This window comes from Crocodylus siamensis, chromosome 7 (genome assembly GCF_052110815.1).
Source record: "Crocodylus siamensis isolate JL-2025a chromosome 7, ASM5211081v1, whole genome shotgun sequence".
In the NCBI taxonomy this organism is placed as follows: Eukaryota; Metazoa; Chordata; order Crocodylia; family Crocodylidae; genus Crocodylus; species Crocodylus siamensis.
Window position 1 is genome coordinate 47,641,726 of NC_143401.1, and position 19,683 is coordinate 47,661,408.

The window sequence follows — 19,683 nt, forward strand, 5'->3', positions numbered from 1 at the left end:
TCCTATAGCAGATTTTCTTTTTTTTTCTTTCTAATTGATAACTAAATATAGTTAGTTTGAACAAGCATGATTAATGTTCATTTACAACTTTACTAGAAAATTCCAATGTAAGTCCATAGTCAAATTCAGAGCTTAAAATAGCTGCATAAACTGAATAATTTTTTATAGCAAAAAAGCAATGGATTAAAAAAAAATTTGCCTTTCCAAAATCACTAATTATCTTCATCCCAACATGCAGACACTACTGTGACATTAGTGATATTTACCTGTCATGTATTTGTGGGGATGTGATTTGGAAGGAGGCTGAGATCGGTTTTTAATGGTTGTTTCTTAGATTTAACATCTTTTCAATTTTTTAGTAAGTCTTTTCTTTTTTTTAAGATACAGTTCAATTTAAAAGAAAAGGCCATACATATTTCTAGCAGGCTATGTTTAATTTCAAGATGGTGCCTTTTGCTAAGAAGATAATCAAATATAATGTGTTCCACAACCTCTTCATATGCCTGACCGCAGAAAGCTTGTTTAACAGTTTATTATTATAAAATTAGTATAGCATAGCATAGAACTAACTGGGACCATAGCCAGATGAAATAGACAATGAATAGTTATATAAGGTATTGAAGCACGTGTTGTAGAACACAAGCACGCTGTGTTTTCTTCCCAGTTGTCTGCTGTTTGTTAATGTTTTCCTTTCAACATGATTGCATCTCAACTTAATATCACTTTCCATTTCAGAGTTTACAGTGCCAGCATTGACATAGTTACATCCCCTTTCCACTACAAAGACTGCATGTATATGTTAAAACAGAACTAGGTATGGCTAGTTACTGGGTTCTTCAAAAGATATGCACTCATAAAAATTAAGGGATTGTGTAATTGTTAATTTGGTGTTAACAAATTTTAAAAGTGTGTTTCACCAATAATTGCAATGTTTCACTCTGTGAAAAGTGTGACATTATAATTCTTGTTGAGCAGTTTCCTACCTCTCCTCTTTATGTTTTCATGGCAGGGTATTATTTTGCAATCAAGATAAAGCATTATTTATTTAAGTTCTAAAATATTACATTGCTGAAAGTTTTAAGCTGCAGATCAATCTCTTGTTTTATAAAAGCATTTTATTGATTTTATTTTTAATCTGTTTTAGAATTTTAACTTAAGTTCTACTTGACAGATTGCACACAATTATAGAGGCAGAGAGGTGTTTAGCTATTCCTTTAAAGGAAATAATGCATCTATACTCAATCCATGGGGCAATCCTGTCTCCAGATTTTAGAGTCTATGGGGGAGTGCACCTTTTGTGTTGTTAGATCCTGACCCTTCACTTTGTTGAAGAGTATTACCTTTGCTCCTTTACTCTTGCTCTTGGCCCTGGCTTCAGGTACAAGTTGAGAAGAACAGAATGAACATGAAATGAAATCAAAATAGTAAAGTCAATAATTGATATCCTTGCTTATTGAATCAAGCTGTTATTCATATTCCAATATCATTATAGACAAAAATTATTAAGAGCTGTTTTCCACTTGTAATATACACTTATAATATGTGTGCCTGGATGGATAAAATAATATGTTTTCCGTTTGATTCTTATTTATTGTGACTGGTCTTTAAAGGTTTGCAAGAGAATTAGGTTCCTAAAACTCATTGGAATTTAGTGTCTTGCAGCCTTAAACCCCTTTGAACATTTTAAATTAAAAAAATGCTTTGGGCATTCCATTTTCCAAACAAAAAGCTAGCATATAATGTTGTAGTCTGCAACAAAACTAGTAGGGTGGGAGACGTTCAGAAAAGAAACATAAAGCTTGAAACCTCAGATTAACGGTAGGACTAATATACTCACAAGAATCAATAAGGACAGTGTTGGTAACCTCCCTAAAGTCTTGACTGATATTATCCTTAAAGCAGTTTGTTCACATGAAACAGAACTGTTACATAACATTTTAATTTTAATGTATCAATGTTTAGGATGGGAACAAGTTCCATCCCTACCCAAAAAGAAAATACCGTTCTGGTTGCCCAAAGTAATGCCATATGGTGTGTCAGTAAATTTGAATTGTTCACATTCTCAGAGGTCAGTAATACTGAGACCTGGAATGCAAGTCAGTCAGATAAGAAATATAAATATATGCCTCTGGCCTGGCTGCAGCTGTGGTCAGTGAAAGTAATTATTCACTTCTCACTAGGAGTGCATCCAGATATTTGGGGAGGTTAGGGGGAGATTAGATTGAGTTAAAATGGCCATCCGATCTAAGGTAAGATGGGATGGGGGGGATATTGGGCCTTGGAGGGACTGGGGGGGCAGGTGGGGCCCACAAGGGGGATCAGGGGACAGGCAGTGTTAATGGGAGGATCAGGGAATTGGGGAGCCAGTGGCATCTATGAGGCAATTGTGGGGGCAGATAGGGTCCGCAGGAGGGATTGGTAGAATTGTAGGGGTTAGCAGGGTCTGTGGAGATCATCAGGGAATGGGGGGGACAAGCAAGTTTGTCAGGGGGATGGGGTGGCAAGCAGGTTCCATGGGTGGAATCATGGGAACAGGCAGCATCTCCAGGGGGTAGCTCAGGTCCAGGAGGGATCATGGGGACTCATGGGATCTGCAGGGAAGGTTTGCGGGGGGGTGGGGGGTCTCTCTTCTACTTCTGAGGACCAGGGATTATTTTTAGCACCCTGATGCCTGACACCCAAAAGAACAACCCCTCCATGCTGTCTGCCCCTCCCTCCACCCGGAAGTACTTGCTTAGCTCCCAGCACTGGGAGCTGCTTGCATGAAGGGCTCTTTGGCAGGTGAAGGGGCATTGTCCATTACCCCCTCCAAAACCCACTTCCTCCCAGCTTTGATTCCTGCTCACCATCCAAACTTCAAGGGGCAGCCATATTTCTATTCAGGCAGCAGTGAGGTTTGGCCACCGTGGTACTAGTATTAATTCTAGTCTTTGGATAAATGGCGATTTCTAATAAAGTAATTAGAATGAGTATATCCCATTTTTTATTATAGTAGGACCTCAGGGCTCTTATTGAGATCAAGGTGCCATTGTATAAGGCACTGTATAAACATTTGATATACAGTCTTAACCTTGAAGAGCCTTGAAGTTTCAGTGAACTCCACTTAGAGTCTTCAAAGATTGTAGGAGTCCACACACGGGGTTCATCATAGGATTGTTGCTTGGATGCCTGCCTCCATTTCCAATCCAGTTCCACTTGCTATGTATTCTTGCCTGTCTTAATGATGTTGTATAGCATTGCTATATACTGCTAAACAAATACATCATTTTACCTTAGAGGCAACTAGATATCAATAGTGGAAAAAAATATTCCTATACCTATAGTTTGTGTGATGACAGATGTTAAAAATGATAAAATTCTGTGCAAACCATTTCAAAAAAAGGTTATGAAAATATCAGATTTTGTCATTTAAATAACTTGTCTTTTTTCATTTCCAAGGTTATATTTTTTTAATTGCCATATGTACTTTTTGTGGCATTTGAGTCTTGTCAAATTAAAAAGACAGAGGCTTGTAACAGTTATGACAAACTTCCATATTCCATTGTGTAACCAGTCAATAATATTACAAGTGGTTTGTAAATTCTTTTTCTTAAAAAAAAGAAAAAATACTCCAGTCTGTTTTTGTAAGCATGTATAATAATTATCAAGGACATTTGTTTGGGAGAAAGAAGTTGAGAAAGATGGGGGTTTTAAAATTGCACAACTTCTGTCACAAAAACAGAACAGGCAACGTCATGTGTTGCTAAAGAGCACACTGTTAATTTTATAGTAATATTATTTTAAGAATGCTGATGATACACAGGAAAGAAGTGAATAATTCTTATTGCAAAACTGCTGTCTTGTTATATTTAAAATGGTAAGATTTAATCAGCCCTGGAGTGGTGTTCAGAAAAACAGGACAAAAAAATGACTGAAGCAATAGTGATTTATCAAAGCAGCACTCAAATAAAATAAAGACTTGGCACACTTAGATAGCATAGGCTGGAAAATGCATTTATGTTTTCATGTCTTCTTTTTTCCTCTTGTGCCCTGATTGGTTCATTTTAATACCAGCGTTATTTACATTTGAGGGATGGGCCTATTTTGCAGGAAATTGTCCAAAACCCTACAGCTGTATTTTAAATTGAAATGATTTTTTTTTACGAAGTGATTGCACAGATTTAATTTAGTAATCTATTATTAAATTTATAGTTTCAGGCTGTAAGAGTTCTTTTTCTTTATGTAGAATGAAACTGGACACCTATGAAGATATATGCTATATATACACCTGGCTCTGTATATTAAATCTTTACATATGTTGTCCATTTCCAGAAACAAATAAACTACTTCTTTTGAAAACTCAATTTCTCTTCCATATTAGGGAATGCTATAGACTCCTATGTTCCCTAGTTTCATATAATACTGAAGCAATTTGCACATCAGTCTATTTTTAGTTATGAATGAACCTGATAGAATGCAGTAAGTAGAGTGATTTCTTTTCAGAGATGCTAACTCATAAAACCAATGTGCCGTATACTGCAATTATAACAGTAAACATAATCTAAGCATCACATTTCAAACAAAGAATTGAATTTTCTGTAAGGTAAGAAAATTCCCCTTCTTCCTTATAAGAAATATTATACATATAATAAATCAAATAATCTGAAATTCGATTAAATTGTGTGTTTTTTACTCTTGAGAATGTTCTTCTCTGTATATTGCTAATAGGATTGTACATTATGTATATGAGTATACTAAAGATTTCTCCTTTAACTAATCTGCATGACGCACATTTAACACTAGAGGGCAACTGAGAGTTTTCTTTAAACTAACCAAGCTAGAGGTGGTTTTAATATCAACTAAGTGTTTAAACTTGGTGAGGATTTATTTCCCTGTCTGCAGATTTCTACATATGTAACCTCTGGGTTTCCATTGACAGCAAATAATAATCCAAATAAAGTTTCTTCTGAGGAAAAATATAGACAGAGTGGTTCAGAAGGCTGATTTTGCCCAAATAAGGATATTTTGGAGACCCCATGTGCTAGATAATGATCAACTGACAGTTGGTCATGAGTTAATAATGTTGGATGCTGAAATATGCATACCATGTGGTATACAACAGTTCTGCGGATAGAGACAAACACAGCTATAATTAGACATCAGAAACACAAGGAAGTGTATAAATTGTTTAATGGTAGCTCAGTTAAATTCACTCAAATAACTTCCTGTGAACTAATATCCAGTATAAAAGAGTAGTACACACCCCTTACATTTAATAAAGAATTTACTCTGTGTGGTTAATATGTAAATAATATGCTTTCATTTCTTAGATATTGATGTTCAAGACCTTATATACCAAATGCAGGCCTGATTCTTACCTCTTTATACATTTGGAGAAATTAGAATGTCATCAGTGGGTTTAAACTAGTGGAAAACCTGCGTGGGGGAGAGTAGTAGTGGTATTTAAAACCATAATCTTTTTAATCTTTTTAAAGATTATTGACACTTTTAACACCATTACGCATCTGAAAAAGCTTCAAATGGAGAAAAATGCAGCTTTATTAACATAGGTCATTATAAGTGCATTATCCCAGTGCTCACCTGAACCCCAAGTTTGAAACTCAGGGAATTCAGGCTCCAATTGAAGGTCTCTCTCTTGCTATTCAGAGTCTTCACAGCATCAGTCATAGGTACCTGAAAAATCATTTCTTGCTCACTTACCATTGTCTTCCATGACAGCTGCATTCCACTGGCACCATGAAATTGTCAATAAATAGGGGATGTTTCTAAGTCTGGGAGGTCAATATTAACAATAACTTGGATTGTCTTATTGAAGCCAGTGTCTGAAATGATATGTATGGCCATGGTCCTCTCTACTTTTCAGATCCGAAAACCCAAAACTCACCTCTAATTTGGGTTTCCTTCAATAAATCTATTATGCACTCACACCCATGGTATGTGGAATTAGGATCATAGGATCATAGTTATTGATCATACTTATTCACTTATCAACATACAGGATGCATCTACACAAGATGTTATGTCTCTGTAGTGACAAACAATTGCAATGTAGCGTCAGCAGGTACTAGCCTGTGAGTGACACCATGGGCTCAAAAAAGAACCATGCACTGCCAGGACTACACAGTATTGGTGGGTTCTGCACAGTCATTTAGTACTTGCTAAAGCAAGTACTGACTGTGCAGTACCAACTGCACAGCCAGGGGCACATGTAGACATGCCTAATGACACAAATACATTAAACCCTTATGTACTAATCAATATCACCTCCTACAAGAAGGGAAGGAAGAGGGAGAAACAAGGATTGTTATTTCTAATTCTGGATACTTGCAGAGGTTCTATGGGGAGGGAACTATATGCATATCTAGTTTTATAGGGAGCTTAAAAAGAAAGGTGGTCTGAGAGAGAAAAGGAAAAATGGTAGTTCCACTATCACACACTCAGAAAAGTAGACGTGTTTTTTAAAAACAAACCCACTAGAGCCAGAGACTAATAGTGATTGTTATTCCAGATAATAACATCATAGTTGAGTGCAGTATTACACAGCTGGATTTTTAGAAACACCGGCTTAATTCCACTCCCACTAAAGTCAGTGGAAACCACAGTGACTTCACTGGAACAGGGTTTAAGCCAAGGCTGAATACTTTTAAAAGTTCAACCATTGCAGTTTTCACCTGACTTTCTTCACTTATGTTCCTGGAAATCACATGAAGATGTCGAGGATTTACTGGGCTCTCGGCTTATACCCTCATGCAACAAATTATAATGATTTTTAAGTGCAATGGTAGAGTTAAAAAAATGAATGAAAGAATGAAATCATAGCATTTTTATGATTAAAATAAAGTAGTTGTACTTTCCAAAATACTTTGACATAAATAGGCAGTATTTGTGGCTTAACTAACAACTATGTTATTTCCTTGTATGAGCTGTAAGGTGTTTGTGGCTTCATAGCTACAATTATCAATTCCAAAATCAAAGATTTCTGGAAACTTTCCCTTTTACACCCATCTATTTTATGAATGTTTATCTTCCATATTTAGGTTCTTAAACTGTGTCCAGTTTTTAGTTGTCTGTTACCATATCTGATCTGTCTAATTTGGCTATCTGTGTGGGTATGATTGGCTGTTAGGCCTGTGTAAAGCGGCTAGTATTTGCTTTGGATTTGGCCGATTCAGGGGACAGTGATTCAATTTGGTGATTGGAATCACTGTCCTGATTAGATTCAGCTGAATCTCCAAGTCAGCCAAGCCAGGCCCATACCCTGCCCCTCTCCCAGCCCAGCAGTGGGTGCCCCACCTGCCCCATCTCCTAGCACTTGCGGGGGGAAAAAAAGTCCCAGGTCAGCAGGTTCTGCCAGGCAGGGAGTAATCTCTACTGACCCCCAGTGCTCCATGCTGTGTGGAGGGCTGTGCACGAGCCGCCACTGCCCACCCCCACTCCCCCAGCCCTCTTACGGGTACCCCGCATGGGCCAGCTCTGGTCCCTTTAAGAAAAAAAAAACCTAAAGAAACTCTGGGACTCACCACTCCTGCTGGTGGGGGATGATCCCTGCTGCCCCCCACCATGTGGGGGGGCTCTGCAGGAGCCCCTGAAGCCCCAAGGCTGCCCCAGGAGCAGAGTCCTGGGGCTTGTCTCAACTTTTTTTTTTTTCTTAAAGGGCCAGAGCCCCAGCAGGCGGGGCAGCTGTGGGGGTTGAGGGGGCTTGTGCAGAGCCCCCCATGCAGCTTGGGGGAGCAGCAAGCAGTGGGGATCGCCCTCTGCTCAGCAGTACCTGGTGAGCACCGGGATTTTTTTAAAATACCGAGCTGGGGTGGGCAGGGGCAGCCATGCGGGTGCTGGGGGAGTGGGCGGGGGTCAGAGGGCTAGCAGGGGCCCCCATTGTCCCCTCCCCCAGCCCCCACTCTCCCACCCCTAGTACTTACCAGCTTGTAGTGGCTGCAGCTCCATGCGGCAGCCACCGGGGACTGCCCGAATCATCAAAGCTCCCTGAATCTTTGCTGAAGATTCCGAAAGCTTTGAATCAATTCGGACCTTTAAATTGGTCCCCTGATTCAGTTCAAATTTGGCAATTTGGGCACTGAATCAGTCCGAATCTCCTCCAAATTGAATCACCACCCGAAGCTTCGCACCGCTCTATTGGTTATGTATCTATTGTATTTTCAAGGTATGTAGGTCACGTCTCCATTGGATAGTGCTGACTCTGCTAGAGAGCAATTTAACAAATGCTAGCTTTTGCTGGAATTAGAAATGTTGCTGGGAAAAAGACCTGTTTAACATCTGCTGTGGGTTCTTGTTTTACTTTTATTTTCTAAAGGTTTATAATGAAGGTTTGATACGGAGAACTTCTAATGGAAGTTGATATTTGTGCATTGTGTGTTTTCCTGAGTTTTGATGGTATTGGCTAACTTGTAGCATGGGTTTGTAGTCCATTCTCACTTCTTACTGCTGTGTTTGCAGGCCTTCTGATTATTACATAATCCACTTGTGCTTGTTCATCCCTTTGCCCAGTTTTTTTAACCCAAAATATTCTAAAAAGCCAGATTTTGTTAGTTTTTCTAGTGATGTGATCTACGTACATTTCTAACAAATGCCAGCTTCAGAATACTTTGTAAATTGGATCCAACATTGAGAGCTGCCCATTGAATATTATGGGTATGCAAAATAAGGGTCAGCTTTACTTTGGGAGGAAATAAAATTTTCAATTACCTGGGATATGTGCTCCATCACAGCCCAATCATGTCCTCCTTTAAAATCTATGATAATAGATTTGAGGGGGTGGGGGGCGTGATGACCCCTGCTGCCCTTAGTCTCAAAGGGCATGTTACACATGCTCTAATGTGTTCTGATTAGAACGTGTCAGAGCAGACTCAATTAATTGAATCTTCTAGAGCATTCTAATCAGAACACTCCAGCGTTTTGGGTATTCAGCATCCTGCATTTCAAAATGGCAGTGGGGGAGCTTTTACTAAAGCTTGTCAAGCAAGCTGTAGTTGAAGTGCCACCCACCACCTTGGGAGTTGCTCTAATTAACACGCCCCTACCCTGGAACACATGTATAGGCACCCAAAAGTAGTTCTATTGACTTAGATGTCTGATTCAGTTCAGTAAGGCTCTTAAATATTTGTGTTCACCTTAATCATTTGAATAGTCTAACTGAAGTCAGTGGAATTACTTATGTGCAAGTTAGGCATGTGCCTCAGGGCTTCACTGAATCAAGGCCTTAACCCTTGAAGTTCATCTTCTCATTCTTAGTAAAGGCAGTCCTCTGACTTATGACACAATTGGTTCCTGAAAACTGCATCTTAAGTCAAAATGTAACTCGTACCTGATTTTCCCATAGGAAAATATGTTATAAATGGGGATTGATTCCTGAACCAAAGCCTGATACCCTATTTTCACCCAAAATAACCCATAATTTTGTACTCAATCAATTATAGATGAGCAATATAGCTACATTAATGCTATATTGTAAATAGCAATGATATTGATTTGGGAGGACTTCTATGAGGTGACTTTGCTGGCCTTTTTGAAGGTCTCTTGGTTGGACTTTTTGAAAGGTTCTTGACTGGAGTCTTCTCAGGATTCCTGGCTGCAGGTTTTTCTGCAGTCTTGTCTGCTTTCTTAAAGAAAGTGTCCAAGGAAGTTTGGACAGATGTTCTCCAGGGAGATGGGTGATGTAGCAAACTTGTTTGCTGGCATGGTGTTGCATCAGATCAAGCATTGTAAAGTTGAAACTGACATCAGAAAGTTGAAACAAGGTGTCAATTTATAAATATTGTTGGTGAAAAACATTGTAACTCAAAATGTTGTAGGTCGAGGACTGCCTGTATTTCAAGACTGTACTCCCTTCTTTCCTAAGCTCATAGAGTAAAGCTAAAAGGGACCCTGAAACCATCTGGTCTGACTTCTTGTATTGAGCTATTTACATTTCTGTAAGGGATAGTCTCCATTTCTCAAATCTTTTTGTGGCTCTTTTCTGTACCTTCAATTTTTCAACATGCATTTGCAAATGTAGACAGCAAAACTATATGCAGTAATCCAACATATGTCTCATCAATGGTGGTAAATTAACTTTTTTCTTCTATTCACTACTCTTCTGTTTATACATTTAGGGACTGCATTAGTCTATAGCCACAGCACTACATTGCTGATATTGGTTTGCTTGTCCAATCTTACCCTTAGACCTTTCCAGAGTTGCTGCTCCCATGATATGGTACCCCATTCCACAGCTAAGGTCTGTATTCTTTTTTCCTAGATGTATAACTTGGTATTTGGCTGTATTAAAAAGCATGTTGTTTTGGATGGCCCCGATTACCAAATTATCCAGATTACTCTGTATGCCTGCTTTATCCTCATTATTTACCAGTCTGCTGATCTTTATGTTATCTTCAGATTTTATTAGAAATAATCTACTATATGAAAAATTGGAATAAGGCCCAGCCTGTTACCAGGTAATGTGGAATTCCACTAGAAAATCCCCATTCAATGATGATTCCACATTGAGGACCACTTTTTGAGATTTGTTAGCTGTTTATTAAATCAATTTACATTACAGAGTGCTAATTTTTTAATAAGAGTGACTTTTATTAACCAGCTGTCTCACATAGTCTTCTGTATATTGCATGTATACAGTTACCCTCATCCTTCAAAGTTGTCACCTCACGTAAGAATGAAACCAGGCTTGTTTGACAAGATTTATTTTCCATAAACCCTTGTTGATTGGCATTAATTATACTGCTACCCTTTAACTCTATTAATTGAATTCCCTCTCAGATCTTCCATTATTTTACCTTGCAGTAATGTCACAGTTACCAGCCTATGGCTACCTAGATAATCCCGCGTCTCCTCTTTGAATATTACCAAAATATTAGCACTCCTGTCATCTGCTATTTACTTTGTATTCTGGGTTTATTAAATGAATGTGATCAAACTGGTGATTTCATAGCCAACTCTTACAAACTGATAGATGCAAATTATTTGGACCTACTGTTTTAAAAATGCTTACTCCTACTAATGTTTAACATTCTCCTGGGTTACCAACGGATTGGAAAGCACTTCATCATCATGTGTGAGACATGAACATCATCCTGTTTCTTTTGAAATCCAGAGCATATACTTAGCGAATATTTCTGCCTTGGCTGTGACATTATTAACAACTTTATCATCACCATCTAGTAGTGAGCTTCTACTAATGCTAGGCTCAGCCATGAATTTTTCCTTGATGTCTTATTGGGTTTCTATACTTCATGACTGCTACTTTATACTTATTTCTACATCCTTCTCTTTCTCACTATTTCCTTTTAAAAAAGTGTACTTGTCCAAAAGGTAGAAAAATGTCCTTGTAGTACAAGTTTTAAATTCTAAACACATCTAAGGAAAAAATAATCTGATGTTATGACTTATAAATGTAATATTAATCTATACTTTGTCCTGCATTGTCTTCAGTGGAAATCAAGAAGATTCAGTCAGTTTCAAAATCAGACTCTTATTTATTTGGTATATTTGCAATACATCCAATGTTTATATTTAAAAATAATAACAATAATTAAATAGTACTCTTGTAACAGGATGACATTTATTTTTTAGGAGATAGTCCAGAGAAAAGCCAAAACAAAATCAGTCTGCAGCAAGTTGCATGTCTCCACATTAATCCATACAAAAGTGTCTGTCTGACTTATTTCCAAATGAGGAATGTTTTCTTTAGAGAAGTAGTAAATTGATTTTCCCCACATTTAGAAAAAAAGAATATCTCATTTCTAAAACAAAACCTTAGAAATGGTTACACAAGTATACTCTGTATACTTATGAGTTAGTAAATTGTTCAGATATTTAGTGCACCTCTCAGTATACAATACAGTTTTCCAATGTACTCTGACATGTTCAATTATACACCTACAGAGCATATAAGTTACAGAAAAGAGTAAGAAAGTACGTTGATTAAGAAAATACCTGGGAAAAATTTTCAACAGGAAACTCAGACTTGAGATACTTATAGTACACATAGGGATGTCAGTGTGAAGAAAGAGGCACATGAAATGGTACTGACTGGCATTTATAATGATCATAGTAGTATTTTAAAAACATACTATTAAGTGAACAGTGATTCTAAAGTTACATTTAGAAGGGTTAAAATTAATCTTCACTAACTGTTTCCACGCAGTTATTGGAAAAAGTAGGTGTTCACAGAAAAAGTAGGTGTTCACTGTTGATTTTCATAGGGATACAATGGGTTCTGCTTGCTATGCATAGAAACACTTACTTTCCCCAAATTAAGAGTTTTCTAAATAAGGATCTGACCTGATCTTTCCACCCCATCTGGACAGTTATGCAATAATTCCTGATCTTCCTTTGCTTCTTTCAAGTTGTCCTCTCAACACAGCCCTGTCCCATCTCCCCACTGCATAGATTCAGCATGTCCAAAAAATGAGTAAGTATGGAGGGAGAGCTTCCTGGAGCCTGGAGCCATTGAATAAAATTTTAAAGAATTAAATGTAAAATATGTTATTGTTAATGGGAGAGGAAGGATCTGAGGATGAGATGAAAGAAATTAAAGGAGACCAAAGAGAAGAGGAAATCAAGGAAGCAATTCAAACTCCAAAAAAGCACTGGAGATCACCTAACCATGGAAGAGAATTGAGGTCACCCCTCACCAGAGGAAATGTCTACCATAGGATGGTAGACATTTCCTCTGGTGAGGGGTAAATGTTAAGGGACCCTTCATTAAAGTGGTTTGCTAGCTATGAATTTCAGATATGTAATAATGACCCATAATAATATTCGTTAGGCATCTCTTTGGATGAAGTTGTTTGTCACTGGTGATCTCATTCAGAAAAGATAGTTATCTTACAGATTTTCTGGGATCTGTGGCTTGGCATTGTCCTACCTACCTCTAAGTTGAATTCAAAGCCTATTTGTGTACCACATTTGGCATGGTGCTGCCACTTAAATTGTTATGTGTTCTTGGGATTGATGCACTGCACTGTTCTCACCCTTCTGAGCTCTCAAGCTTCCCAGTCTTTCAAGGGCTCCACAGAACTCCGTGATTCTAAGCCAGAGCAAAGCATTTATATTATCTGGGTTCCAGATTAATTATGGAGAAAACAGGGAGGGGCACAAAGAATTGCTACAGTGAAAGGGGATTCTATTGGGAGAAGATGGGAATCAACCAAGAGAAAATGCTGGCAGTTCTAGCAGGCACTCACAACGAGCAGAAAAACAAATTTCTCCTCACACTTGTAAGCCCTTCTCAAGCTTGTCACATCTGGCTCAGCTTCTTGCTCCTCTAGGGAAAAGAGTTCTTTCTTACCCCAGATTTATCATCACACTTCCCCAAACTTTCAAATCTGATCTATTCCATGGACCTTGTCTTTTTTGTCCTATTTCAATTCAGCCCCAGGACCAAGTACACACATTTCTGTTGGCATATGTGATTGGAAACTGGTATATACCCATAACAGCACAGAAGTTCAGCACACAAAACTAGTCTATACCTATAACAGAACAGAAGTTGAGCACACGCAGACTGATTTAAAATGGCAGAACCCGCTCTATAAGAGTTGCATGCCCCCCTGGGCAAATGTGTGTTCTGTTCGCTACCAGTCTAAACTGCACTGCTTACTGAAAACTCTATAGCTTAGATCAATTCTGCCTTTAGCTATTTTAATGTCTGTACTTAGCCCAGATGTCCAACTAATTCCCTGCTCAGTACGGAGTCAGGTGGTTTCTGTATGGGTCATAGTTGATCATCTTTGCTTTAGGCAAGAATATTGCTGCTTTAGGCAAAAATATTGCTCCTCCAAGTTACTCCACAAAACAGCAACAAGGAAATAAATTAAAGAAAATCTAAAAGCTGTATGGCAATACATATTAGAAATACAGAGCAGCTATCCAAGCACATTCCTTTTATAAGGAAATATGGTGATAGGCTTATAGGCTTCTTTTTGTTCTTTTCAGTGTTTCTGAGAAACTGTAAACCATACAGGTCAGGATTATATCAGGAAATAGTTGTGCAGATCAGAGAGCCCTGAAAAGGGCAGGGACTTTGATCATGGGCATTACAATTTCTTAGACGTTTGCTAGAATAAGTAATGTAGAATGATCAAGAAAAAGGTGGATGTTTAAAGTGTTAGAACTGGGGTGTTTACTTGCATGGTTTGTTGAGCAGCCAACGGAGTCCACAGTTATTTTAGACTTAGTATGAGTAAGTAATCCAGGTATAACAAATGAGGCAATACATTCCACTCTCATTAAAGGCTTTTGGCTACAACCCCGATTTTGTCAAATTGCCAATGAAGCTGGACTTTAACTGTGTGAAGCCCACTTTTTAACACCTTTCCTGTAACAACATGTCTTTCATGTCAGTCAAAATATATAAATGTGTAGAACAATATTGTAGTAAAGCTTCAATTAGTTGGACTTGTGGCAGTAATCACTGTACAGAAAATTTAAACTGTAAGGCAAGACCCAGTCATTCCAACAGGAAGGCTGTCATCATTTGTCTTACATATGAATTCCATCATGTCTGGATCCACATGATGCTATGAGATCACTACAGTGTCATGCGAAAGGGTAGACTTATAGTATATTATAGGATATACTTTTATAGTATAAGGATAGATTTGTTTAGTATATTACTTTGGCTTGTGTAAGCCTCAGAATGTTAATGTAGCATCATAAATGTACCACAGCTCTGTTGTGTAAATACATAAGAAACAGTTCTTGAGAGCATAGGATTTACTGGATATTTTACCAGAACTAGAGTTACTGCTCAGTAGCACCAGTGAATGCATTTTAAATGATGCTACTGCGCAGTAGTGTCTCAGCACATTTTTGCCACGCAATGCTACTGTGCAGTAGTATCAGGCTACTATGCAATCTACATCTTGAGTAGACATGCCTACTGTGATGCTTTTTTCCATACATCAGCCCCTTTATCTTTCTTGCACACAGAAAATATGTTTCCATATCTGACCAGATCCCTATAACTAAATTTCCCTGAGAATTCACAGCTGAGTAGGCAATAAAATGTTTTCCAGAATAGGAAGTGTTATTAAGATATGGTTGTCATTGTGGCTTGTGTAACTGTTGAAGTTCATGACATTTTCATTTCACACACGTTCACCTAATCAAGAACACAGGACTTTACCACCAAGCAGTAATAGCTGAAAAACAAACTTCATATGGTAAACATAGCATTTTCTAATCAGTTAGGCAGGTTTCAGTTTTCTTTTCTTTCTTTTTTTTAACAAGTATTTTGCATCTGAATCTTTCTCCATCTTCACCTTCCTGATTTCTGTATTCATGGCTCAGTCTCCTTCCATAGAAGTAACCAGTATTGCTAAAGCCATTATTATGACTCTATTCCAAGACCATCTAAGAAGAGTGGGAATATATGAGGAAGATTAATGGTAAAACAACAGACAGTGTCTTCACTCAAAAAAATAAAGTAATTGTCACAGTCTCATGGTAGAGTCTTCACTTAAAAAAAGAAAACTAGCATAACCCATTGAGGAAAGAGGTCCCCTACATCTCAGTTAATTAGCAGCATGAAAGATAATGGATCTAAGGGCCTTTTTACTAGCCTTTTACACAAAGGCATAACTGCCCGGTTCTGTGCCCTCAGTGGTGGCAGTGCAAATCCAGAGACAGCAACAAGAGGTTTGCAGCTGCAGGGGGACCTCCTTTTTTGTACATGTGTTGAGTGGTCAAAAAGCTACACACTTTTTGGTTGCAAAAAGGGAAGTGGCATCTCCCCCCAACAGCAGTGAGCCTCCAGCCTCTGCTCGTGCACCAGGTGTCACCACTGCTCTACCACCCAACTGCTGCTGCCAGAGTTAAAGCTGCTGCAGGGATGGTGCAAGGTGCAGAGGGGAGTGAGAGAGATGGAAAAGTGAGATGCCCCTTCAGCTCCATTCTGACCTGACCCCCCACTTAAGTGATGATCCCCCTCCCCTCCTAGGCAGTACCCAGGGCTTGTGTCCCACTCATCATTACACTATTGCCTTTACTTCAGCTGTTGCCCATTAGCAAACTAGAAATTAGCCCATACTTACATTTTACAGCTGGGTGTGTTTTATCAGGTCATACCTGAAATGTTTGACAGAACTCAGCAGGTGAAGTAGCATTCTTCAATGCAAACTTTTCCTGTTCTATTTCAGATTGCTATCTGAACAATTTTAACTGTGAAGATAACTTTATTTACATGTACGCGTGAATATTTACATCTATCTATATGAATGCCTTGTGCCTATATGACTACACTTAACAGGCTGTTAATCTTGAAATAAACTTTAATCCTCATAACCCAGGTCCTGATTTGGTCAGATAATTATGTCCCTAACTCTTAAGCACAAGTTGTCCTATTACCTTTAATGTGGCTTACATGCTTACAATTCACTTAATTTGCTGAATCATGATCTAGATTAGTCTGTTTGCACCACTTAAATGGTGCACAGGTCTTTTGCAAGTTTCTTCACACAGCTTTCAGCCTTAGCAGCAGAGAACATGGTGCTTTGGAATCGTTTCCAGTCAGGTAGTGATGACGACTTACAGATGGAGACTAGACTGACATAGTGGAATACATTTCACCTGTGATTCCAAGTGTGCAAATGTTAAAGATCTTATTTAAAGATCTTCACAGAGCTTCCAAATGTCAAAAAAATCTCATCTTGATACTGGGATGTATATAGTAAAGTTTTGGCCTTGGGGTCTTTATTCCGGGTTCAACAGAATGTGCTTTTGGTGGTGCACACCATACTATTTCCACTGGCAGTTCAGTAGCTGAATTTTTCCTCCTTTCTCTTAAATACTTGAGGAGAAAGAACATTGAGCTAGTGGGTGTAATGGAATGTGTTATCAAATGTTGAGGGGGAAAAAAAAAGAGGAAGACTGATAGCATGTCCAGCTTCTCAGGTTCCTTTGCAGACATATTGATTATGAAAAGACAAATAAGCATCAGCATTTTTTTCTACAGGTCCTTGTTCAAGTTTTTACTTAAATTTGCTTTGTCCATATTGTCCTTCTGGGAATGTTCAAGTTATCAGGCCAGACTAATCCAGCAGTTCACAGAAAATGACTTTTTCATGGGTTCTTGTCTTGGAAAAAAAAAATATTGCATAACTTATCAGATCAATCAACAAGTCAGTACATTTTGAGTATCCAGTATTCTTACAAAACTGTTCATGATCAATCTGTAGAGTGTTTCAAAATTACAATAACCATAATTATGAAATTCAAGGACACTGCAATTTGGTTATGGATATGTCAGGTATATATTTAATATTAAACATTAAATTAGGTGCATGATTTGTTATAAATTATTTGCTCAGCACTAGCAAATACCACAACTCAGAGCACAAAATGGATATAGTTGAAAATATAAATAGTCTTAGAACAATACCCTTATTGGTAATGGTTTGGAGAGCAAAATATTAATGGCTGTTTCATGTGTGAGTGGAAATGTTTCAAATGTTTTCTTTTATGGAGTGGATATTAGAGGCAAGTGCCTTCTACTAAGCTAGTCTGAGTGAAAGTGTTTATCATCTGTCAGTATTATATAATTTTTAAAACTAATTGTGTGTCCTATTTGAATTGGATGTAAAGTGCTCCTATGTCATATGGGGGGCAGTCCTAGACTATTCTGGAAAGAGCTGTTTTCAGCTGCAACTCCTTAGCAACTGAAAGAATGCAGAAAGCCTGATTTCATAATGGTTTTGTGCCAGTTCTGCCGTCTATTGCTCCAAATCAAACAGTATTTATATGCAAGTTCAATATACCTGGAATTTAGTAACAAATGCCCTTTTTGCTTTTAAAGCTTTTAGCTAAACATAGGAGTGCTTTCTAGTGTGATACTTGTTATCCTGAGTTTTGGCATTGTACTTTGTATCGAGACTTGAACTACTTTTACACGTTTCTTTCCTAAAAAGTAATTCAAGTTAAAGAACATAAAAGCCAATTTCATCACTGTTAATCTAAAGACTCCAGTAGACATACAGAAGAGATGAATTTGGCTCAGAAATTCTATGGTAGTCATTACCATTTTTGTGTGTGGGCCAGGCTGTGATAAATTATGGAAACATTTTCATTTTACACTGTATCTTTTTTTTTCTTTTAGCAAGAACACCTTGGCTCCAGGCTAGGATTTGTGAAACTCAGTGTTGCATCCAAATAACGTGTAAGGGGTCAGAATCAACAAAAACAATTAAGATGAAACCACAAGCTACATTTATAAATAAAGTAGGATAGTGTGGCAGTAGCTGGCAGTCTGGCAGCAAAAGCTCAAGTCCTAAGAGCGCATCCCACACTCTGTGCTAGTCACTCATCTATGTTTATATGAGTAATAGAGCAGCTGGGGGAGGGGATTTGTAAGCACAGAGCAAATACTCTTAGTGCTCATTTTGTGTAAGACTGACATCCACACCAAGTCGAGACTTCCAGGGATGTAGAGTGCAGTCACATGCTGTAGCATTCATGAGTACAGATATAAATCAGGCAGATGTTTGTCGACTGGAATGGGTAATAATTTCTTTATCTCTTTGTTTGATTTTGCATGTTAGCCTCAAATGACAATTTCAGAATTGCTTTCTGTAGTACATTCCTACAAACAGAATGTGTGTCAGTGGATTTTTTTTTTTTTAGTGTGTCAATGCTATAATAGAAATTGAAGGGTTTTAGACTTTTGGTTTTAAAACTACAGCTGCTATTTTTTTTCTAAACAGACCAAATATGCCTACTGTTATTCAAAGTATAAAATCAAATTAGCACCCTTTATTGTGTTTGCAAACTAATTAAAATGTAAAATGTCCTCAAACCACTGCCTTACTGTGTGACAAATGTAAGATTAGAAGCAATTAGAAGACACTCAAGAGGTTTATGGTGTTCAGATTTCTGACATTGTTCTAGTCATCCCTTGAAGTAATGAAAACAATGGTTACCTAGAAATTAAATGTTTAAAGCAAATTATCTTCTTCAGTATAGTCATTAGTTAATGATTGTTTATTATTTTTAATGTTGTAGTAGTATGAGGCTGATTTTGATCTGAAAGCATATGCAGGGCACTTAGTATTGAACAAATCATCTGCTTAACCTTATATTTCTATGTGTGAGTCATAATTGGTATTTTGATATAATTATTGAAGGAGACTTTTGATTTCCACCCCTCCCCCCTTTCATGACCCATATACTAGTTTTCTAAATATAGCTCAGAATGGTTAGGATTTATTTGGTATGGTATTTCAGAGCTATCTTATCAAAACATCTTAAGTACCCGATAAAACTGTATTTAGATGGATTGTATCTAGTTAGTATGCATTATGAAACATCAGTCAATGATTCTGATACTTTTTTACTTCTAGAAATATTTGGTATTGACATTTAATAAAAGAACTTTGGTAGGAATGTCATTGTATATTAAAACTGCTTAAAGTTGTAAGGAATGTTAATACTTCAAAACTTCTGGGGGCAAATGTTTTCCAAAGTTTTTTTTTAAATCTTTCAGATAAAAAAAACAAGTGCATTGTTTTAAGTAATGTCAAGTTTTCCATTAATATGCTGTTTTGTTCTTTTTTGCACTAGGAAGATACAAATGTACTTTCAGTGTCCTTTGGAGCCCTGCTTGACTTTCTGTTAATTAGATATGTAAAAGTAGAATACCTTAGCCTTAGGGGATATGATATAGAGAAGTATAGT

At 37.7% G+C, this 19,683-nt stretch overlaps 1 protein-coding gene across 6 annotated transcripts in view; it reads left to right on the plus strand.

Moving 5' to 3' along the window:
• The window catches only part of ARID5B (AT-rich interaction domain 5B), a 172,184-nt gene that overhangs the window by 99,740 nt on the left and 52,761 nt on the right, over positions 1-19,683 (plus strand). For 2 of the 6 annotated variants that reach the window (XM_090057481.1, XM_090057482.1), the window contains exon 1: positions 18,398-18,510. The exons of the other annotated variants lie outside the window; for them this stretch is intronic. In XM_090057481.1, coding sequence (XP_089913607.1) covers positions 18,507-18,510 — 4 coding nt within the window. In that variant the 5' untranslated portion in view covers positions 18,398-18,506. Of the gene's footprint in view, positions 1-18,397; positions 18,511-19,683 lie in introns of those variants that run through there. 6 annotated transcript variants of the gene reach the window in all.